The sequence below is a fragment of the Oxyura jamaicensis genome, chromosome 1, assembly GCF_011077185.1.
Source record: "Oxyura jamaicensis isolate SHBP4307 breed ruddy duck chromosome 1, BPBGC_Ojam_1.0, whole genome shotgun sequence".
Taxonomy (NCBI): domain Eukaryota; kingdom Metazoa; phylum Chordata; class Aves; order Anseriformes; family Anatidae; genus Oxyura; species Oxyura jamaicensis.
Genome location: NC_048893.1, coordinates 31,841,405 through 31,866,220, shown reverse-complemented (window position 1 = coordinate 31,866,220; position 24,816 = coordinate 31,841,405). Strand labels below are relative to the sequence as shown.

The 24,816-nt window shown below is 37.2% G+C and overlaps 1 protein-coding gene across 1 annotated transcript in view; it reads left to right on the top strand.

Moving 5' to 3' along the window:
• The window catches only part of NELL2 (neural EGFL like 2), a 150,013-nt gene that overhangs the window by 72,601 nt on the left and 52,596 nt on the right, over nucleotides 1–24,816 (top strand). Inside the window, exon 13 of the mRNA XM_035334601.1 lies at nucleotides 12,466–12,591. Coding sequence (XP_035190492.1) covers nucleotides 12,466–12,591 — 126 coding nt within the window. The remainder of the gene's footprint in view (nucleotides 1–12,465; nucleotides 12,592–24,816) is intronic.

The following is a 24,816-nucleotide window of genomic DNA, read 5'->3' as shown; positions in this document are numbered from 1 at the left end:
TTTCTTTCTTTCTTTCTTTCTTTCTTTCTTTCTTTCTTTCTTTCTTTTCTGCACCTGTATTCTTACTCTGCTGACTGGAAGCAGAAAAGTTATGCTCTTAGTGATCTCCACATCACTCAAATTAGAGTCTGTTGCTATGAGTAGAACTTGCCAGGCATTTAATAAGTTAAAAATAGGAAGCTTCTTGATTTTCCTGTTGGTGAAATGCTTAGATGAAGACACAGTAGTTTACCATATGCAATATCAGTGCATCCATATTACAAATGGATTTACTGGTCTGTGCAATACCTGAATTAAGCATGATGATTTTTTGAGACTTCTTAGCTCAAGTGCTTCCGTATGAGCATATGACATTGTTTCTGTGTGGAAATTATCAATCTATGTCTGCACTTTCAAAACACTTGCAAAAGTGAATAGAAGGTTGGTACATGTTATTTACATTAAAATAATCACTGTATTACTATGTATGGATGCACAAAATGACCTCCTAAAATGTGTATGATTTATGACCTGATCCAGTAACACTCTCATTGAAGATAGTAAGTCCTATTGGGAAGATGTACCCTGTGAGCAAAGTTCATGAGACAGGATCCCTGCCACGTGAAATTCTTTTAGCCAAGGATGAATCTCAGTCAGCAGTCAGAATAGCATGGCTGTGCTACCTTTTTTGTGCCATGGCTGCAGCCCTGCAGTTGAACTATGCATCTTTTGCACATGGGTTGGGAACTGCTCTTGGCTGGCCATCTCTGGCTGCGTGTAGAGGTCATATGTTGACAGAGGGGAAATAAGGTCACAGATTTGAACCTTGGGATTGTTTTTGTGAAAGTGGAGGACAGGGGATGAAGGAGACTGAAATACCCCCCCCTCTTTTTTTTTTTTTTTTTTTTTTTTTTTTTTTTTTCCCAGAGATGTGCTCTTGTATCCCTTTTTCCAGCCCAAACACCTCATTGGGTACTGAGTTTTTTCTTCTAGAAGGAAACTCTATCTTAATATTAAGCAATGCAATAAAAAAGGGCACATTAACAATAATGTAATACCAAGTCTTTTCAGAGTCCTGTCCCTCATCCTGAATGGCTCAAATGGTCCCAAGCTCTCTTTCTCAGCACAGACCCATTCCTCACAGTGACATTATTGTGGCTTTAATTACTAACAATACAAAGTGAAGAAATGTCAAGCTAACACAAAGCTTTTCAGAGAGGGCATTTTGTAATGGCTATAGCCTATGGGTATGATAGCCGTTTCTATGTTCTCACTTAGCAAGCAAAATATACTGCAAAATTGGATGTCATTTATTCTGCATTAGAGCCAAACTTCACCAATCCTGATTCATTCCTAAGCACTGTAAATGCAAAGAATAAACATAAATAATAAAGCTCCGATTAGTAGAATTTCTCCTTAAGGTAGGAGAACAAAAATAAAAATATTCAAAACTGGTTTCAGTATTGGTCCTGAAAAGCTGCATAAATTTCATCTGAATGATGGAAGGGTTTGGATTCTGTCCTGGAAAGAACTGATGCTTTTCCAAAGCTATGTGATGTCTCTAGATACTGTTATGGTAGATACCTTTCTGTTTTATAACAATAATATTTGTTAATATTTATGTCACATTTAACTTTCCTTTGGAGGACTGTTAAAAGCAATACTTTTAAGAGTTGGGATTTCTTCATTTACCTGCCCTAAGTCTTATTCCAAGTACTCTGAAATCTACTTTCTGCCTCAGGGTGTTAAGCAGTTTGAAATACTTTACAGATAGTTTGAGTATGGATTATGCTGTGTTGTTCAGATGTAGGTGCTTTTCAATATAGCATCCTTGGCATATAGCCTACTTAACATCAACATTTTACAAAAACAGATATTCTGATGACATATAATTAGTTATTCCCAAAGCAACCCCTGCATTCCTCTGAAACTGACAATCACCCTCCAGGATATATTTCAAACAGAGTTCAGTGCTCATTACCTTTGTGGTGGTGGACTTCTCATGAAGTTTTTAAGGATAAAGTTTGTGACTTTTGGCTATCAGGATACATTGATGCATCTAGAAGAGTGATATGCACCCAAATGGCAAGACTAGGCACCTGCTGAAATAAGATGGCTTGCAAATAGTCTGCTGGTAGGCTCAAGTAAGACAGGGGAATGCAGTGGTCTTTTGTAAGCACCGTGGCTGAGCATGATCTGAGAAAAACAGGTTATTTCATTATTTATCCAGAGGATTTTGCCTGATCCAGAGGTCATTTTACATCATGTATTGGGTCTGGCTGGGATGGAGTTAATTTTCTTCATTACAGCCCTTAGGGTGCTGTGTTTCAGGTTTGTTACTAAAACACTGTTGATAACACACCAATGTTTTGGCTGTTGCTGAATAGTGCCTTCTCTGTATATCAATTCCCACACAGCTAATAGGCTGTGGTGGGCAAAAGGGTGGGAGGGGACACAGCTGAGACAGCTGACCCCAACTGGGGATATGTTAGTTACCATATAATGTCATGCTCAGCAATATGTAGCTGCCGGGAGTAGTCTTTCTAAGGTGGCTCTTGCTTGGAGATTGGGTATCAGTCTGCTGATAGGAAGTGGTAAGTTACTGCCTTTGCATGACTTCTTTTTTCCTTTTTTTTTTTTTTTTTTCTTCACTTATTAAACCTATTTTTTCTTGGTTTTGCTCTTCTGATTCTCTCCCCCAGCCTGCTGGAAGAGGGGGAATGAGTGAATGAGTGGCTGGTAGATGCTTGATTGCTGACCTGGGTCAACCCTCCACACATTCCAAATCCACAATGTGGTTGTGTGGGCCGTAACATTTATTTTCTGATATTTGAGAATTTGGTTGTTCTAGTTGCACAGTATGCAACATAGTTAATTTATCCTATCAATATTTGGAAGCATTTAATATTAAACATAATGTTGTGAAACTATTTTCCATTTTTCTTCTAATTTACATCTTTTCCTCAATAACTCTCCTAGTCTCTCTTCTGTTGCAATGTTTGTCCCAATTTCAAGTGCAGCAGCTGAGATGAGACCAAAGACTGAGCGACTTTGTTTACATTTGAGTATTGCATGAGTTTCACTGATGATTTTCCCTCTAGGGAAGATGGTATTCAGTGTAGAGATCCGCATTTGAATAAACTGTCTGGATTTGAATAATCCTCGGATGGAAGAAGTAAACAGTCTTAGAGGATGAACCCTCTTTTTCTAGAGTAGATGTCCAAAGTAGTTTGGAAGCAACACTTGGTTGGACGACATCAGGTTTCTCTTAGTTTAGAGTTGTATGTTCTCATTCTGCTTGGAAAGATTTACTAATGGAAGCTTAGATTAACCACAAGTTTGTGTAAAAATACTAGTATATTATTCAAACAAACCCCCAAACCACAAAGAAACACCAAAAATATATTAACAAAACAAAACAAAACAAAACAAAATGTAACAACAGAAATATTGCACTTCATCATTTACATAATAGGCAGATTACTGTTTCTTGTTGTTTTTATCTACTGGCTAACCAGACTACAAAAATAAAGTAGTTTTCAGATTGAGCTTGATTTCTACAGATTGCAGTTAAGAGAAGAAATCTTACAAAAATGAGAAGTAATCAAATTACAATAGAATACATCTTGTATCATATTGGCTAACTGCAGTAATCAATGACACATTTGCTCCTTAAGGAGTGTAATATTGAGAATAATATAAGTAAATCAGACAAAAACATCTGAAAGAGATAAACCCCGAATATTTAAATATATTATTTTAAATCCTGTGATTAACTAATACTCTGCTATTTGCTAGTCTTGCTTTCTCTACAGGATGCACAATGTTCTTTTGGGTGAGAGTCCTACTTAGGAGCTCTGCAGTACTGTCAGTTTTGCTAAAGTGAGATTTCCTGAGCTTCTCTCTTCTTATATAAATTCCTTTTTGTAAGTGAGCTGCAGCAATAGTATCACATATAGTTAAGAAATAAAGATTCCTATCTGCATTAACTGTCTGTGTTTGAATTATTACCTTGTCATTTTGGGTTGTGTTGGAAAAATAATAAAGCAGATAGAAAAGATTTCATTCCAGGGAAGCAGAATATTATTTTCAAATCTCTATTAAAAAGTAATTAAACTTAAATATATTACAAATTAAATATTAAATACTAATATTAAACAGTTAATATATTATCAATTATTAATATCTTTTTCTTAGCAAAAGAAGAAAATATCTTATTTCCATCATTATGCTACATCCGAAGAATATTCAGGCCACTTCTAATGTGTCAGTGTGGCTTAGGGTGGGCTGAGTCCTTCTTGTCTGCCATGGCTCTTATGCAGAAAGATAATAAAATATATTCCTAACTTAACATGTACCAGAAGCATGCCTGACACCAGTACATAAACTGTGGTACTTACTTGGGTGCAGGTTGTACCACCGCCTGTAACAGTGGTATAGTTTGTACATGTACAGATTGCAGGATGTGATTCAGTGTTATTTGATTTTATTTAGTTCTATGGGAAGGATGTTCAGACCGATTCTATCATCCACTGATAACCAGGACTGATAGTGATGTTTTTAACATAATAAATTAAATAAATAAATCATATAAAGAGAGACTCATGGAAACTCTATTAAATTCTTTGCACTAACAGTGCTTGCTAAGGACAGGCTTTTCTCTTACTTCAGACAACCATTTTCTACCTGCAATAAAAGCATATGTTGCATTTTGTTTTTAAAAGAGAAATTAAGGCTAATGTTTTTATACAAAATGCTTAAATCTGCAATTTAAGCAAAACAGAAAAGAAACTAAAGCCTTAATCTAGTTCCTGTTTACTTTTATCTCCATTTTCCATTAGTAGCTGGGAGATAACTACTGAAAGAGATGCTGCTTCTGTACTGAAGACTACCCAAAGCCATCGCTTACCTAACTTTTCAAACCTTAGTCTAAATGTGCAATATGTCTTCAAATTCATAGAGGCTGGATCCCCAAGAGCTGTAACAAATGCACAGAAATGCTAGGCATTAAACCAAAGTGATTTTAAAATAGGCTCTTTCATAAAGCATGCAGAGCAATAACAGCCACAGTGATTATATGTGCCATGATCCTCTAATTTATGAGGCATCATTTGAGAGAGATGAGTTTTGATATCTCCACTTATTTCTATAGAACAGGCAGTATTTTACTGAATAGCTTGTGGGAATATGTTACATACTTTAGATCCTACCCAAATCCCAAATGCAGTCTAACCCACCCACATGGTCCCTTACCACAGTATCCTATATGCCTGCGTCTATCTTCCAACAAGGAATTTTAAAATATACACGTGTGGTACAAGCTGATACATATTTGTAGTTTCTGTATAAAAATTTTATCACTTTTCTTTCTTATTATCATTTTTAAATAGAGGAAAACAAAAACATTAACTGTGGCAAGTATTGTTAAAATCTTGAAATTCACAGTTGAAAATGATGAGATACTGTCATACTTTCAGAAAAAAAAAAAAAAAAAAAAAGAAAGAAAATAAAAGTTTATTTTGCAATTCAGATTTAAAACCTATTTCAAACCCAGTGTACTGCTGAAGGGGGAATGGATCACGAACTGTAGTTTCAGTAAGTTGTGCTGATTTTTGGAATTCACTAATTAATCATATACAACATCTTTTTTATTCTCAGTGTGCAGCTACATCAGACTAGTTATTTGGTGCCTAAGGAGAGCCCCCTGGGATGCTTTCATGCCTGACAGAGAGCTATATATAATTACTTGTTTTATCATGTATACACTACCATATGAATTAATTATAAGATATTAAATAGTAAGAAGATGCAGTTTGCCAAGTAAAACATTACGTGATGGTAGACAGTATTTGTTTTCAAAAATTTCCTGTGATTTATATTTTCAAACTGCATGATGTCTGTGGAGTCCAGCAATGTTTTCATGAGGCTGAGATGAAGATTTCATTTCCTTCCAAGAGTCTCACTTGCACCGGTAGCTCTTGAACAATATCTCCTACTGCATGTTTAACAAGGACAGTTTTATCTCAACAGTCTGTCTTCCCTTCCAAAGACCAGGGCAAATTGAAACAAAAACAGCTCTATGTACTGTTGAAAATGTTTTTTCTGAAATGCTGTAATGTTGTATTGTGTCCTCCCAAAGCTATCTAGAGCTTCTGTCAAACAGTCTAGATCTTGAGTGACTTTACCTTTATTTTAAGCATGTTTTCTGTCCTAATAGCCCACTCAGGTTGCAGAAGATGGGCAGAAAAATAGTGAACTGAAGCAAAGATCAGAGATGTAAAATAATGTGACAGGAGAAACACCAAGATATGTACAATGTGTGGAAGTGTTATGTAAGCAGTTTAATTGTGGGCAAGGAAAGAACACAGCTTATATGAGGATCCAATAATTGGAATTTATTTTTAGTCTAATTGATATTTTAGCAGTCTAGTCAAGCTATAACAACCTCTTATTAGTTCAATTACAACAGTGTTAACACTTATAATCCAACTCACTCGATTTCTCTTAAAGTCCATTAATAATTCAATAAAAATCAATATACACAAGTAGCTTCCCATTTCCTCTAATGTTAGGCTCTTACCCTCCCTGTGCATTGTTACAGTGAGTTAGCAGCAGCCCAGGCTCTTTGCTGGGAGCACAGTTTTTTTTTTTTGTTTTGTTTTGTTTTGTTTTGTTTTTTGTTTTGTTTTGTTTTGTTTTTTAAATCTGTTTGAACCAAATACATGGGTTATGTTCTTGCAGTTGATTCACAAGGTTAATTTTATTGTGATTCCTTAGGTTTTAGTGCTTCTCTCTTTTGGGGGAAGAAGAGATGAACAACTCAAGGGAAAAACAAACAAGCAAATGGAAAAAGAACCAGCAGAGGTAGACAGCATACATGTGACCACTGAATAATTTTGCTGTTGGAGCTAGTCTTCTGTTGTCTATTGCTACCACTAAAGTGGTCAGGCACAGGGCTAGGTCTATGAGGAGAAGAGTCAAAGATGATCTTCGGGGGTATGAGTGATGATGACTATAGTGGTGCAGTAATCTGGGATAAATAGTGTGGGAGACTGAGAGAAAATGCACAATTAACTGAAGTGGAATATGTCAGTTGGAAAATATGCTGCACAGGATTTGGGAGAGAAAAGCAAAACAAAAGCACAGCAATTGGTTTGACTCGCTGGAGAAACAGTGGTGGTTAAACCACAGGTTTGCCTGCTGATGGAGAGCCTAGGAAGAGTGGTGGAAGGAGGTGGAGCAAAGGCTGTGCCAGAGCCCTGAGGTATTTTGTCCTCGTGGACAGTAGCTGAGAAAGGGTATAAGATGAGGAGCACAGGGTTGTGAAAAGCAAAGCATACAAGGTATATAGGAACCAGACTGTAGCTGAGAGTGAAGGGAGCCAGCCTGGAGAGAATAGGAGCTTGGAAGTACAGCTGGGGAAAGTCGGAGAGACTCTACTAAGAACATTTTTATTGGAGCAATGGACTGGGGATTTTGAAACTTAAGCAAATTGGAAGGAACTATATGAGGATGAGTCAGTATGTTTGGTGGTGAAAGAAAAAACAAATACAGGTGGGTGAGCTGGGGGGAGCTTGCTTTAAACATATAGATAAGAGTCTATCCTTTCTCTTTTAAGCTGGTGAGGAATGGGCTGCAGATAGTGTAAGAGACAACATGAGCAAAGTCTGGAGACAGGACTATAGTTACTCAGACTGGTCGAAGGTGGGTGAGGGGGGAAAACAGCAGGGAAAGCCTGATGCCAGAGACAGAAGGTGGGAAAAGGAACACTGTCAGTGGAAGGAAGGCAAAGAGAAAGAAAAACGACAGAACTTTTTGTCCTTTGTAGCCATGAGAAGGTTGCAGGACAGATAGTGTTGATTTTGAATCCATCTATTTTCCCTGGTAGCAATAGCTGTGATTGGTCTCTGTTCACTCTCCTCTTTCGTCCTTCATTAATGAGCAATGATCTTATGATGCCCTTTTCCTAGGTCAGGGACCAGATGAGAAAGTCTTAACCTTTCTCAGCCTTGTCTATTTCTTTGAAATTTAGGTCAGTAGTGATTAAAAAAAAAAAAAAAAGGTGGGGGTGTCTGAAGGCTCTTTTCAGTGGGTGTGGTTACTGGCATCCATCCTTGGGATTCTCAGCAGAGGGACCTGAGACTCACAGGAATGGTGAATGAGTAAATGATGCTCTTGCATTTAGCAGTGGAGCCTTCATGTTGGCATGGATGTTTGCTGATGAATTTGTGTGGAAGAGGTGGAATAGCACTGCTGTGCTCTGCAGTTAGATATGGAGCTTCATATTTAAGGGCTGCCAAAATGGAACCTTTCATTAACACAAAAAAGTTTTTCTTTATTTTTCCTTTTTTTTTTTTTTTTTCTTAATTGTAGGTGTAATCTGCTCTTGCTGCACTTATTAAACTTTTTTTTAGAAATACAACTCTTAATGCTCCTGTTTGCTCTCCTCATAGATTCTTAATATTATCCGTTGCAAAAATCCTGCAAGAGCATCTCTCTGTCAACCATATGCCTCTGTAAGCATGACCAGGGAGATCACTTATGCCAGATAACCATTGAGTTTTAAAGAAAATGGCTGGAGGCAAGACGCTATCTCTAAAGTATCCTCGCTTCTGGAAGCAGCCTTCTCTCTTTACTTTCCAGCCCAGATTTACTGACTTAGCAGCAGCCTCATTTGTTCTGGCAGGCTTTTGTGGTGGATAAGGTCAATGATGGATAGCGAGGCCTAAGGAGATACTTTGTTTGTTAGCTTTGGTCAGCAATGATATATATATTACAGGTCAAGTTCTCTTCTTATTAACAGGGCTGTAAAACATAACCGGGAATTTCATTAAAGGGAAGCAAACTCATTTGGGTACAAGACTGAGTGAGACGGGGAAACTTTTCCTGGGTTATGTATTTTTGTATAAATTTTGTTAGAGCTCTTGGAGGGATAAAGAAAGGCACTTTCTTCAGTTTTGATGTTTTTGCAACTATAAATAAATCATTGAAGTGCAGATTCCAAATACTTCTGCACTAACCAATTTTCCCAGAGATTCCTCTTTTATCTGCTCCACTGGGAATCGAGCAGATTGATGATCTCCATGACTACATTGTTGTCAGTACATCCCAGCTGGTGGCTCAGCATCACATCACAGACTTAAAGCACACAGGTCTTTATTGTTGGATGTTTAGAACCAGTGGAGTGGCGCATTCATCCTATTGAGCTGACTGACTTCAGGATCTTATTGACTAAACTGTGAGACATTAATGCGCATTAATATGCTAACAAGGCTTTTTAGGCAAGGGAAAATTAAGATAAATGTTGTAGGCTTTCATAGATATGGAAATACATCCGTTTTACTGTTGTAGTAGTGCATTTGTGTCTAAAGGTGAATAAAAGACTAAAGCAGCGTTTCAACCACTAAGCAGGATGAAAAGACTTTTATTTTGGTAGTTTTAAAAGAGAATAGCTGCTGAGTTTTTTCCCTGCTCCAGTTCAGTCTTTCTTGATCTGTATACCTTAACCTAATGTATACAAAGCTTGCATATGGTGGGCGAAAGCGGAAAGGGGGAATGGAATTACATGTTTTTTTTCTTTTTTGTTTGTTTGTTTGTTTGTTTGTTTGTTTTAGTGTGGTCACTCTCTTTGCAACTAGTAATTTCGCTGACACTTTATCCCTTTTTTATCAATTATCTTAGTGAAATTTAGTGTTAAAGTTGCAAAGGCTTTGTAAAAGCAACATTTATCAGATAGATGTCTTGATGTGAAGCAGTGGAGTTAACACTTCCTTAGGGTCTTTTGGTGCCAATGTAAAATAGTAATGTAATAGTGGAAGTAATAATCACTTTATTTTCTTTGCATTCTGCATAGGCATTCTAGAGAGCTGGGTGGGAAAGAGTTTTGCTTTCTGGTGAGCTTTTAAAATCAATTTGAGAAAGAAATCAGGCTCGTTCAAACGAAACACTTCAATCCGAAGTTAACCTGATAATTTTGTTGTTATAACAATTGAACAAACAAGGTTTTGAAATAAAGGCAATTATAAATAAAACATTTTGCAAGACTTCAATATCTGTGATGTTGGCAAAATGAAAGCTCTCATTTACAACACTTCCAAATCAGAGGGTTTGAACCATTAGCATTTTTGGTCTCCTGTGGCTTTTTACCTGCCAAAGCAATCATTAATATAGTTCATAGAAAATCCTATTTAATGTTTTTGAGGCTTTGGATCTTTAAGTAGAGTTTTCTGAGGGTGCCAAAGCTGGCTCATAGGCAGTCTGTTGACTTCAAGAACATAAGGCCTCTAATTACTCGAAGACTGATGTTATTACTTAAACATAAATCAACACCATTAATTTAATATGGAGTTGGGAACTAGGATAGGAAAGACACAAGCTGCATCTTTTGTAGGGGCAGCTAAGACGTATGTTGTAGCTGCTGCCTGGTTTTGTGTTTCTGCAGAACATCTGTACTTCAAGAGGTTTTGTGCATTTTCCTACTTTCTGTGCAAAAGAGCCACTTCTGTGGTAGTCTTGTGATACCCTCACTTTTTTCTTTTTCTTTTTGTGCTTTCTTTGATTTGCATAAAATACATTTCCTTAATATGCTCACTGCACTCACTGTAAATATGCATTTATTTTTGTATTTATGTATGTATATGTAAATGACAAGTGTTTTTCCAAAGCATTACCCATTTATATATATAGGTACAATTCTTCCATGACTGCAGAGCTTACAGGGAAAGGAAGGGAAGGAAAACAGCTGAAGTTTATTAGCCATGAAACTCTTGGAAACAGAATTTGTGAAAAATAGGCTGTGCTCACCCCACTGATCATTTGCAGTTGATAACTTAGTGTTTTTTAACAAACTGCCCCCAGCTTCTCCAGAAGTATCCTTGGGACAGTTGCACTGGGCAGAAAAACTGGTTTCTAACAAACTGGGGGGAAAGATTTTTTTTTCCAAAACAGAACCAAACTGGAAAATGATTGCAGAATCACTAACAGTCAATGTAATATGTTGTTTTGTAATGAAATTTTCTTGTGGAAATATAAAGGGGAAAACAGTCAATGAGTTGGAAAGTACCTATTAATTTAAAGAAGCTGGAAAGAGATGGAAGAATTGGGAGGAAGGCATATGATCTAAACTGGAGTAAAGTACAGGAGTTAATATTGTTGACATTTAAGAAGTCAACCCCAATTAGAGTTTATATATCCAATCTGTTGCTTTGAACTATCATCAGACTCTGGAACGCAGCATTGTTCTCCATCTGGAGATTTTATTTTCAACTCAGAAAGGTGTAAACATCATTGAAAACAGGGAACAAATCAAAACTGATGAGCATGGAAAAAAAAAAAAAAAAAAAAAAAAAAACAGTCAACAATCCACCCCTTTGATTTGTAACACACTTTTCTAGCAAGGTTCAGTAGCACATTGCATGACAACATACTAGATGTACAGAGCGTCTCAGTAATGCAGTCTTTATTATTACTATTATGGGAACAGCATGCTACTAATCACTTCCAAATTAATATAGCCTTTCTTTACCACATATTAACAGTGTGCAGAAGTTGTTTTGTTATTTGTGGTGCTTTCTTGGTCTTACCATTTAAATATAGCCTGCTAAAAGTAACAGGCCTGATTTCACAAACAAAGTGAGTACCAAAACCAATCGGGTTTAAAGTCCATGCCTACAGTGATTTATGTCTGGAGTTTGCTCCGTGACTTAATACTGCAGGAGGTATTCCACCCTAACAAGTATTTTATCAAGTTGTAATTTTCTTTCTTTTAGAGCAGGTCTTTATATAAACCAGATTCTTTCAGGTTCCTTTTAGATACAGTGTATCTGTGAATATATATATATGCACAGACACACACACACACATATATATTTGTATATAAAAAACGTAATGTATATATGCACAGACACACGTATATATTTATATATAAAAATATACAAAAAAGTTACTACTTTGTGATTATGACATATATTTCTAATAAGCTCTGGTGTCTTTTCAGAATGTACTGTGCTCTTTACAGGTCCTTCCCAGAGAACAGCACCTGTTAGATCAAAGGCATATGGTATGCATGCAGTAGTGTGCTCATATACTGGTGTCTGCAGTGACTGTAATGATACAATGATGGATGACATTGCAATACTGAGGCAATTGGTCTGCTGTTTGGTCCCCCAGTTATTTTGTTGTTGCTGTTCTTTAAATAGTAGGAATAACAGCATAGGCACTTCAAAAGGATTAGGAAAGATCTAAGCCACTGTAATCTTCTTTGTAACTCCACTAACAGCTGCTCACAGAAAGCTCATGCTGCTCCTGTTTTTTGAACACTTCAAGCAGTTGTTTGAAAGGAGAAAGCCAAAAACTTTCCAAAATGCATTGCTGTTCAAGAAACTGTTCAGTCTAATCCAGTGTTGCCGGAAGTGGATAGTGGTGTATGGAGGTATTCTAAAGAACACGTCTGAATTTGACTCATCTTCCTCTTTGTCTTGTTCACAGATATTGATGAGTGTGCTGAAGGACAGCACTACTGTCGGGAGAACACCATGTGTGTAAATACACCAGGATCCTTTATGTGCATCTGCAAAACAGGATATATACGCATTGATGATTATTCATGCACAGGTAAGAGAGGTATATTTGTGAAAGGAAACAACAGAGTAATAGCATTGAGGAGCACTGATACAATTCTTCTAAAATTAATCTTTGTTAGGTTCACAAAATGTTGACATGAAACGTAAACAGAATAAACACTAAAATAATTAGAAGGATACAGTGCAGTAGAGCTACAGTATTTTTACAGATCTTGTCTGAGTTCCATTGTTTACCTGAAATTGTAAAGCAGAATGGATTTTCTCAGGTCTGCATGATCTTGGATGCTGAAAACAGGAGGGGAGGAGGCTGAAGAGAAAAACAAGAGACCAAAAGCAGTGCTATGGGGTTCTCAGTTTCCATGTGGCATACCAGTACAACTCCACTTGGAGTCTAATGACACTTCTACAAACTTCTGATGAGTTAAATTTGCTATCAGATATGGGTGTTCCCTTGTCTTGAATGCCCTGGCATCAGAGAGGTTCCCCAACTGAATGCCGTGTGTTCAGAGGGCAAGGGCTCATCCAGCTTTGTGCTGCTGGACCACAGTGTTTGTCTTACCTCCGCATCCTCCCTTCCTCTTCTGCTGGCACTGGAAACTCCAGGGGGAGTGCTGGGTTCACAGTGACTTTCTCTTGTTCTAGTCTCCTTTTATTGCAAGGTACTTTAGGGTTATGGAATGAAAATGGAACATTCTGTATAAGAACCAGTCTGACTGTAATTGTTCCTGGGAGGAATGATTTTTCCTACTAGACAGATAAAGCAAATATGATTCAAAGATAAGGCACGTTCTCTCAGTGAAGAAAAATGTGTGTGAACAAAACAGTACTGCTATTTTGTGTGCACGGGGGAATGCATCATCCCTTTTTATAAAAGGTTATATTTGTTCAGTAAAACTTTCTTGGAGCTCATGTTCTGCAACATCATCTGTAAGTGTATGGGACTATTCAGAAAGATGGAGCCAGCAGTGTGAAATTCATTTTTAATGTTATTACTGTCCTTTCTGTCTTGTCATTGTCGGCATCAGTGATATGTCTTGGTACAGAAACAGCTTCCTCATAATCTAGTGTAAATGGCTTGCCCAAGTACGTGCAGCATTTGGGTATCTGAAATCATATATGTGTTATTTTTGTGCATACGATGCTACCTGTACTTGGAATTGCTCTTTCATACACCAGTAAGCATTATTTTTCCTCAGTAAGCCCTGTTCTTGAATGACCAAGGTATAGGCTGCTTGCAGAAGGTCTTTACTGAAGCAGCCAGTGTGTTTCTGGTCATTCTCTCATATTTTCCACACTCTCAATTGAGTTTCACTACCTGCTGAGTGTAAACATTGAGATTATTTTAGGACTGAGTTTAACTAAATCACTGTGGTATTTTTTCCACTTTTTTCCCCTGATTTGCAATTCTCATTGAACTCAACAAATGGTGAACCATCATAAACAACTTCACAGGGGTATTTGGTACCTATAAGTACAGTAAAGGTCTTTCTCAACGCTCTGCATGCTGCATTCCTCTTATTTGCTGGAATGTGCTGTTGTGAAATTCAATGCAGTCCAAAAGCTCTGGACAATCCAATTGGTAAAACTTGCTAGAAATCCATTACAGATTTCCCATTCCAAAATGAGTTTGGCTCCTCATTTGTAAATAATAGTTTCTACTGGAATCAGACTGATGGATGACAAAATGAATGATTTCTCTTTCACCTTTTCCCTGACCATACAGGGAAAAGCTAATGCAAAATAAAGTGAAATAGTAAGTGAAATAGTTTTGTAAAATTTCATATCTTAAGGCTCTCTAAGCCAGATGAAGCTTAAATTGTGCAGTGATTTTGTGTATGTCTGAGTAATGCCACTTGCTGTGGTGTGGAAACTGCAGTTTTCCTGGAGTTACTTTAGAGTGGATTTTGGATACTGAGAGGCAATCACGAGAATGCAGTGACTGCTGAGTGGCAGAATTTCCACTAATGGCAACCTAACATAGTTAAGTCCATATGTCAAAAGAAATGTATTTCCTTCTGGTTCTACAATTATGGTCAAGGTGTTGATCAGTTAGTGAATTATGTAGAGTTGCGAGACTTGCATGGCATATTCACCAAACAACTAGAGAGTGGAAGGTCAATTATTTAAAAATGAGTGAAAACCAGGAGACTTTTAAAGTCATTTAGTTTGATCACTAAATGGCATTCTGTGCTTGTTTTAGTCTATATGAGTGACACTGAGAGCATTTACATTACAGCACTGTATTAAAGCAAAGTGTATGTATTTGTACATGAGATTGCTATAGTTTTTCCACCTCTCAGCATATTCTTTTCTCTTTAATGGTTTTGCTGCCTATTAAAGCTCCTGACTTACGAGACTTTAATGTGCACCCATTTATCCAGATATATATCCAAGGTAAATTGAACACAAATAGTGAAGGTATTTTGTTGTGACTTTGCTGTGGAGTCTGTAAAAGTTTTAAAGTACTAGTTTGCTTAAAATTGTCTTTCCTGAAGACACTGACTGTGTTATGAGAACTAGCAAAAGTTCTGTATAGCAAAAACACTGAGTGTATTTACAGGACACTGCACATTAAAAAATCAGTGCAAAACAATAATGGGAAAGAGTTTATGGTGATAATGGTAGTATTTTGCTGTCCTACAGACAAAACCTTTGGTCTGGGCAGTCGTGTTTGGGTATAACTGACTTTTCATAAACAGTGTTTTCTCTTGCAGCATGCCGTGGTATTTTAAAGCAAATACCTAACAAGAAAAACTCATTATACTTCACTTTTGTGTGTGTGTGTGTACTTGTTTGTTTGTTTTCATTTATAATTTAATGGAGCCATAATATCATCCAACTAAACAAATGACATTTAGGACTTGAGAAAGAAAAGCATTTTCCAAATAGGTTTTGTTTAGAAAACCAAGGTTATGGATCTCAACCTGTGTTCCAGGCAACCTCACATTTGCTCTATGTAGGTCCATCAATTTAATCTACTTACCATGATTGTAGAAAGCAACTAGTACAAACCTTTCTTTGATTTCACTTTGAGAACCAGATACCTACTTGTCTGTGTCCAGCACACCTCACTGTGCATCGTGAGCTCATCTCCCATTCACTGCAGCTAGTAATTATTTTATTTAAGCTTTTTTTTTTTTTTTTTTTTTTTTTTGATATGGTGGTGTTAGTTTTTGAAGTTAAGGGCATAAACCAAGCCATTTGGCAGAAAAGCAGAACAGTAAGGGGAAAAACAATAAAGATAGACCAAAGAGACAGAGATCTGCAAAATAAGGGGATATTTTTGAAACATTCAGCTTGGCATCTGTGAAAACTGGGCTGTTCACTATCCTTAAGAGATTTTTCTAGGTTTTCCATATTTATTTTTTGTTCTAATAATCAGGTTATTGTAGAAGCTGAACTAAATAGCTAATGTATTCCATAGTTGGTACAAAAGCCTGATGTTTACATCTGGCAAAAAGTAAAAGTGGGAAAGATGTCTGTAAAAAGAATGGTATTTTGAAACAAATTCAAACACTAGTATGCAAAATATCTTTATTTTCATACCATCGGGTAGCCTCTGTTTTAAGTAATTCATGCAGAAGGTGGGTATTGTAGGATATAACTTCTGCATTGCTCCTTTCTCTTTTCCTTGAGATAACTGAAAGCATCAGCTTTGATAGCATCAGCTATCAACTGCTGTGGAAGGGTATTATAAGGATGTCTGCTGGCAGCCACCTGTGAGAACCATAAAGCAGAAGCCTCACAGACATCTCTTGTTTGCAAAGGCAATCCTGAGTATCTTAGGGACACCTTGGTATCACAAGCATACTACAAAAACTACCAAGAGCCCGTGCTCCAGGATTGAAGTTGGTGTGGTTGGACAGTATGCAATTCTGTTCAAATGTAACAGTGCCCGTGTACAGAGGGTCTGATACACTTTGGCTTTTGCCAATGTGCGCAACTAAATTTAGTCATTCAGACATCTTTTGTCTTCCACAGAATTTTAATTTTTTTTTGCAAGTATCTGTTTGCCTTTATGGAAAATCTGGGTTTAACTTCTTGACTGAAAAACTGATGAAACTGAGGAAGAAGCAGATTTTTAATCCAGTTCAGGAATAACAAGAATAGGGCAAACAAGCGACATCTGGCTCTGTGTGTTACTAAATGTTAAAAATTTTGAAATATATTTCAGGTCACACTGTTCCTTGTAATGCTGTGTAATCAAATCCAGTTGTGGAACTGTAGCTGTGCATGAAATAGCTGACTTGCTGCAAGCTGGACCAAAAGATATGCTAGCACATCCTTGGGAACGTTGCTAAGTAGGAAGAAAATGTTCTGCAGCTTGGCATTAATATGTCATTGTTTGTACAGGATAGCTGAAGCACAGAAAGGAGATGTTGAAAAATTATAGATGAACTTTGATTAGGTGGGTTATGATGTGAATGATGCCCATGCATCTTGCTAGCAGACTAACAATCTTATTGTTTCACTCTGATACACACATGCACATATGTAATTTGCCAGTCATTGATCAAAATAGAAGAGAGACATAAAATCAGTGGCATTTAAGGGTTTTTCTCTTGCATGACACATTTGAAAAGAAATCTGCAGTATCTACCTCTGACAGAACTGTGTGCACAAAAGACTGATTTAGACAGCAAGTAGCTGTTTCCAAAGCAGATCTAGTCTCTTTCTTCATGGCATGTTTTTTGCAAGTTTTACAATAGATCTGAATTACATTTTGATTTTCACAACAAAGGATGTAATGAAGACATCAATTTCAGTTTTTTTTTATTTGCATTCATCTTGGAAGCAAATTTTGCAGGGTTAGATTGAGTTAGTCACAACCATATTTACACAGAAATCTGTTGTTCATGACTGATTTTATGGTCAGAAATCAATCATAGCTATGAGAAGGGGAGATGAGTCCTAAGCTGCACCCATATGCCAAATGGGTGCACAACTGCAAATTAAAGGCATAAAAAATATGCCCCAGGCTACCATGCTTTCCTTACTTTCATTTTAGCTCATTCCCCATCCACTTTGCTTCACAGGACCTGAATGTTATGGTGTTACACTGGGAAAGGCAGGCAGAAAATGGCATGACTCTCTGCTGGGATAGTTTTGTATATGTAGCAGTATGTGGCACCATCACTGTTGTAGATGATTAAATCTAAATACCTTCATATATTTTCTGGAATAGTAATACTTACATCCTCACTCCATCTGGGATTGCAAAAAGGCACAGGCAGAGCTCTGAGCAGCATAATATGTAACCTTTCCCGCGCTTTTTTTTTTTTTTTAATATAATATTATTATTTTGAATAGAATAGGGAGAAGTTAGGAAATCAGAGATGAAAGCCCTCTCTTTTTCACAATTTGTTGCTAAGAGTGAGGAGTTCATGCTGTCCACAGGGGATGATTAATCACATTTTGTCCCAACAGAATTCTTTAGTTTCTTAAAGAAACTGAAGTGTCTTGGGACCACTCCCCCTAAATAACACATTAAAATGGAGCAGAAGAAGGAACACTGTGGGATTTAGTGCAGCATCCTCCTTAGATCATATTGAGGCAGAGAAAGATGCATGCCATGGCCCAGAGAAGAGATTTTCCAAGCCCAAGACAATTTTAAGGCCCCATTTCTGTGCAGTTTCATGGGCCACCTACTCTCCCTTTTTCTGCCTCCACTTTCCAGCCATCATGAAAAGGGGAAGTGATTCAAGTGGAAGGGGTGCATCTGGGGGCTGCCCTCCAAGAGAAGCCCCTCGAGGGCTGTCCTGTGCCTTGAGCTTAGAGCTACCAGTGAGGGTGGCATTAGGGCTCCCTGTGGATTTCAGGCCGGAGACATGAAGATCATAAAACTGTATCTTCAATAAATATCTCTGTTCATGTAGTCTAGGTAAGGTAATAAATGTCAGAGGGTTTACTAGAAGCAACAGATGTGTTGGACTTTCTGGACTTTAACTGGGTTGTATCCAACTGGACCATGCTAGCTGAACCTCCCCCCCCACGCCCCTCATCTCCCCCAGGGAATATTTAAGTCCTTTATGTCTCTCAGAGATTTTTCTAATATTTTTTCTCAAAGTGCTGTCAATGCATTCAGCAGGATTTATTTTTTTTCATAGTAGCCTCTCTCAGTAAAATGAAATTTAATAATTCCATAAATTGCCAGGAAGCACGGTGGTAGCAAGTTGAGTGACACCTGAAATGTTAATTCTTTGGAATACTGGCAGCACAAATCTGTTGCAAATTGGAAGAAATTCCAAGAACAACATTAAAATAATTAAGGGTCTGAGGAGATTGACTTGACATATGGGAAAGATTTAAGGAGAAAGCTAAGGTGGGGGGAAGGGCCTGCACCACTGTGCATCATTTTTCCATATTAGTTGTTATATCTCACCCACATACTCTGCTCTTTAATGATATTGTGAGATGTCTTCAAAGCAAAGACACCAGGTCATAATGTATAGACAAGGGACTGTCACATTTAGCCTGCTCGGTGCTCATGCATCTAATACTATCTCACCAACTTCATGCTATTTTTCCCCATGCAGCCTTTACTGTTTTGTCACTCCAGCTTTCTGACTGGCCACAACATTGTGATTTATTATTTATACTTGTTTATACAAGTTTATACTTGCTTTGCTTGCAGTAATAAAACCTGTGCCCACCCTAACCCCTCCTGTTTGGATCCATTTGTGTAGATAGCTGTGTCTTATAAAAAACAGTGTATATGCCTGGCTTACAGTCAATGCCAGTGGATAGCCTTTTGAAGTTGTAGGGAAGTTAATATTTTATGTCACTATGAATGTTTTTGACGCATGGTTGCCCCCAGAGACTGACGCTGCCTGCTTTGGAGAGGGAGAGATCTTCTGTAGGTTACACAGCAGCTCTGGTGATGTCCCTACTTAGGAAAGATACCTGTTGGCTTGGTATTTTGCTAAGCAGTGATACATGGTGGGGTTTTTGAGTGTGTGTATGTGTGTGTCAAAGATTTTTTTCAAGAAACATCTCAGGAATTCTCCTGTTTCCATGCTCTGGGTCAGGAGATGCTGAGCTAATGATGCTCTCCAGCAAGTGAGAGATGTTTTCTTTTAGAACTGCCAAACTTCTCCCACAGCTTTTGAACACATAGTATTAAAGATACAGTCATAGTCCTCAGCAGAAATGGAAGTTACCTTTAGAGGCTTCTTTTCTGCCCTTCTTTTGAAGTCTCTATTAGTTTTGTACTTCTCATACAAAATGTGCTTTATATGTGCAAATGCCCAGTTTTCAATATCCTTTCAGGCAGGAAATAAACAAGACTGTTTTTCTTTGGTATAGTGTACAGACAAAGGCTGTATTTTGCCTCCTTCTTCTGCATTAATGCTTTGTTTGCAATGTAAGTCTTCTGAAAATGCTTATGAGAAAATGGAGACGGTCTTTACAATGCTAATGGTGCCCATCATTATCACTTGAGTGCAGATGCTCCCTCTGTTAAAACCAACAAGGGCCTGTGATTTGGTTGAAATAACTCAGGTCAAACAATGTTTATCATTCAGATTCCTAAATTATTAGAGGTTTGGTTGGCTGCTCAGTTTCTGCTTCTTGCAAGATACAGCTTTTTCTGAGGGCGGAATACAGTCACGTGCTATTTTTATTTATTTTTTTACCTTGGTTCTCTGACACACTTCAGATTAATGATTCCTCTTGGAATCTAGAAACCGTAGCTCATAAACTTGCATCTGCCTCCATCGATTGCTTGGGACATCAACAGTGAGAGAAATCACACCTTTTCCTGTATGGTACAGCAGAAGCGATGCAGGGATACTTGAGAAAATGTTTTGTCGGACTGCCAAAACTTTTCTTCCAGACATTCAGGAAAATGTCCACAAATGATTCTGTTGTGTGGCTGGAAGGGGATTTGTAACAGTATGAGTTGGTAGGAGATAGACTCCAGTTAGTTGTGAAGCGTGGGTATTTTACAATATCATGTATTTTTAGTTAGTTTTTTTTTTTCTAGCTGTACATTTCCATAACCACAAATCAGTTCTAAGAGACTGAAAGGAATGCCTCTCCTTAGTTACAATGAAAAATAAAATCTAGTTTACATATGATGAATGTGGGCTATGTTTTAGCACCTGCAACCCCTTCTTCTAAGATTGGTATAATTGCCTGGGATGAATGCAACTATAAAACTGATGTAATCCAGACTTGAATTAAGTCATCCAGTTTCTGTGTTTAAAGCTGCACACTCATCTCTCATTAATTAACAGTATAAAATTGACCTACTTTTTCAGACACACAAGACCATCCACAAGTCATCTCAGAGATAATGAGAGCTGATAGTGCTTAGTACATTGGTAAATGAGGCCACATTTTAATAAGTGACTAAATATGGCTACAGGATGGAACTTTATTCAGCACTGCTGTATACACTTCACCTTTCACTGCTGCAAAGAAGCTTAAGAAAAAAACTGTGACCTCGGATTAGTAATATAGCATACCAGCTTTTTTATTTGAAAATATAATAATATAAGGCGTTATGAAATTAAAAGCTAATTTCTTCCTGTTTTTAACTCATTTTGATAAGAACAGCAATATTTCAAGTTTTCCTCAAGTTCTCCAGTACTGCAGCTGAGCTCGTTGACTCTACTTAAGTCAAGGCTAAGAATAATTATACAGTACGATGCAAGGGATAGAGCAATAATACTGACAGGGGCTTGTTATAACATCAATGTAGTGACATTCTGTGGCTTGAGTAAATAAATGATTTAGTCAGCAAACTGCCAGAGAAAATGTGATTAGGAGCTCTGGATTTATAATGATGTGGGCAAGATGAACCATCTGTCTCTTCTATCTCTGATTTTGGTGATTCTCCCACCACACACACACGTATCTCCCAATTATATGAATAAAAGAAGTATGAACACACATGCATTATCAAACAGTGTAATCCAAAACCCACTGCGGTGATGGTGTCTAGCTATACTGTCATCGTTGCTGTTAGTAATAAACACCCTGGCAGTTAGCTTGTAAGCACAAGGCAGTTCCTACTCAAAACCCATTTGATTCTGATTTCCTTTACTTGGCACAGTTTACATTCTGCTTTATAGCATGTCAGCCTACAATCCTCAGCCTCTCAATCCTCTTTCAGGATAAATTCTCTCCTGTGTTGTACAATATCCGCTTTCTAGCTGTAAGATAACTCACAAAGCTAACAGAGGAATGATCATTCAGACAGAGCTTGTTGCTATGCTACTGCATTACTTAGATAACAACACAAGTAATTTTTATATATCTGCTGTATCATATACAAAGGAACTCACTTATGATTTATTTGGATTGGATCAAGTTATCATTGACAACTTAGTTTAGAGGTTGTTTTAGTCTGGAACCAGACTTTTTTTTTTTTTAAAGAAGATTTATTATTATTATTATTATTATTTTTATATATATATTTTTAATTTTTTCTCCTTGGTTACTGATCCAGTTCATAACAACTGTTAATCTAACTGTGCAATTACAGCAAGACTGATTTCTTCGCTGATCAAAACCCAACACATTTTAAAGGGTCTTTCATAGAATACAGTGTGGGTTGATAAAAAGCAAATGTATTCACTTGACAAATACATGAATGTGTGATTTTCAGTATTGGATGATTAATTCTTTTACAGAAATTATCCATCTTTCTATGGATGATCACAGACTGTGAAAGATAGATTGCAAAGATAAGGGAACATGGTAGGTAGCCTTGAGGATAGTTTCTCTGAAGTTGCAAAGATCTTTCTGTCTCAGGAGATGGGAATCTGCTGCTGTTTCATTGAGTGAGCCATAAGTCAAGGAAGTTAGATAGCTCATATCTATCATGTCTGAGCCAGCTGGTGATCATCTCATGCTGGGAGAGCTTAGCCTGTTCTCAGAGGAACTCTAGCCAAGGTCAGTGAGAGATGGGTGCTCCTGTATGAAGCAAGACAGCTTTTAAAAAGGAACGGTGGAGTTATTTAAGGTTATGTAGTCATGCTATACTGATGTCAGCATTTTTTCTACAAATTCGCAATAAAAATCAAAGACACTGGCCATGATATAAATAACCCCAAGTTTTGAGGGTATTAGACACATCTGGCAGTATATGACTATTGCCAGACCTGTTGGTCTGTTGGCTTTCTATTGTTGAAAAGTATTTCTGATCTTAAGGTAACACAGTTGTCAGAAAAGGCAGGGGGGTAATTGCCTGTCAAGACTTATAAAAGGAGACATAACATTGTTTAATTCTTAATACTGTATCTGAAAGTTTTTTTTCATTTGATTGAATATGGAAGCTTCCTATGTGAAGAGGATGGAATCCCTGAATTATTTCTGTTCAGATAACCTGTGAGCATGGAAACTTTTAATTCTTTATAATTTAATTTCCACTGCATGCTAAACGGCATGTCCAGTAGTCAGCAACTCCAGTTTATGTGTCCTATATTATTTCATGAAATCTTTCAAAGATCAGTCTGCTCTATGCTAAATGGCAAACCATTTCCTTAACTCATGTTTTATACTATCAGTCAACACTGGAAGTCACTGTGACTTAGTATTTGTCATCATCTATTAAAGTACTGCCTAGGTTTGTCACTGGGATAATTTTTTATCAATGATACTCACTTTTATCCATCTCTTGGACTGATGATTTTTGACTTACAAGAACAGATCTACTTTGCTGCATCAAACTTCTTCAAATTAGAAATTCACTGCTGCAGCCAAAAGAATTCAGAAGTAGCCTTTCTGGTTCTTTCAGCTATGTGCTTGAGTAGAAGCCTACGTGGTACAAACATCTCAACCACAGCACGAGCTGTGTACTTGCTAGTCCTTCTTTGCAATCAGAGTTATGCTGAAATCAACCCTGAAATGTCTTGGTGCACAAAGTAAACATATTGGGTTTATTCACTTCACTGACTCATCTGGTGTCAGTATTCTGCATAATCCCAAAGAAAGTCTTATATTTTTAGTTCTGCATATTTCTTTTGGTGCACACAGAAATTTGCAGCCAGACGGTGACTGTTCCTGCATGGAGGCGTACCATGAAAGCTAAATTGGTGCTTTTTCTGCTCTTCTTTTTCTGTCTAAGCTTGTTTCAGTTCCAGAATTTGCTTTGTGTTTGCCAGTCCACCCAAATGAGCAGAGAGGTGACTGCTGCTCCCCGCAGCAGTCAGAAAGAGTAGGCCAACAAGAAGGAACAAACACTACCTACTACGAAAATACATTGGGACCCATCCTCGGGGTTTTGCTCTGGCACTGCCCTGCAGAAGACTGGCCAAATCATTACAATTAATTTGAAAAGCCATGTTAATGCAAAAGGGAGCATCGCTGTTTATGCTGTACTCCTGTACAACATAATATTAAGGTTCTTGGGTGAAATTTCACTTTTGTTAATGTAGGTCCATATTGTGAGGCACTGTTTTTAAAATAATGTGTCTCTAAAAGGTTCTTGATATTATTTCAGAGGGCATTCTCAATATACAGAACTGTTCTTTCTTATCATGCCTTTTTTTTTTTTTTTTTTTTTTTTTTACTAGTGGTTTTGAGGCATCTTTAAGTTTGAACTAGAAAATGTAAACCAGAAATTATTTGAGAAATGTTAACCGACTTTCCTGAAGTCAGTGTCCTATACAATTTATATAGTTGGATGTGCAAAAATTATCTCCCATCAAATCAGTATAATAATAATAATAATAAAAATCTTGATGTTTCTCAAAATCTTGATGTTTCTCTTGAGAACTGAGAGCTCTGTCAACAAGCTTATTGATAAAATAGGAATCTGTCCAACCTGGAGATTTTGTAGGAGTTTTTGTAGGAGTAGATTTTTTTTTTCTGGCAAGCTTCCAAACCATCTTAAAAAGCCTGCTTCTGTTTCCTACTGTCCTTATATGCCATTATTTTTACACAACATCATAATATGCTTAGGAAAAACAAAACAGGGAATTGTATCTATTTTATATTTTAGACATGTACGGTATTCCAGGGAAACACTTGCAGTCAGCTAGTTTGATAAGCCTGTAAATCACAGTGCTTTAAGTAAAAAGTCTCCAATGTCTTCTGTAGGTATTTCTTAAAATCATTATGGGAAGGTGGGAAGGCAATGAGAATTAAGTATCTTAATATTTTATCCTTTATTTATTTATTTATTTTAATTTAAACTCATGTTTTGCTTTGGGAATGAGTGTTTTGTGAAAATCTCAATGTACTTACTTATTGGCATTTTATTCCTATGTTTTGTTGACTTGTTTCAGCATGTTTTCCTTCCAACATA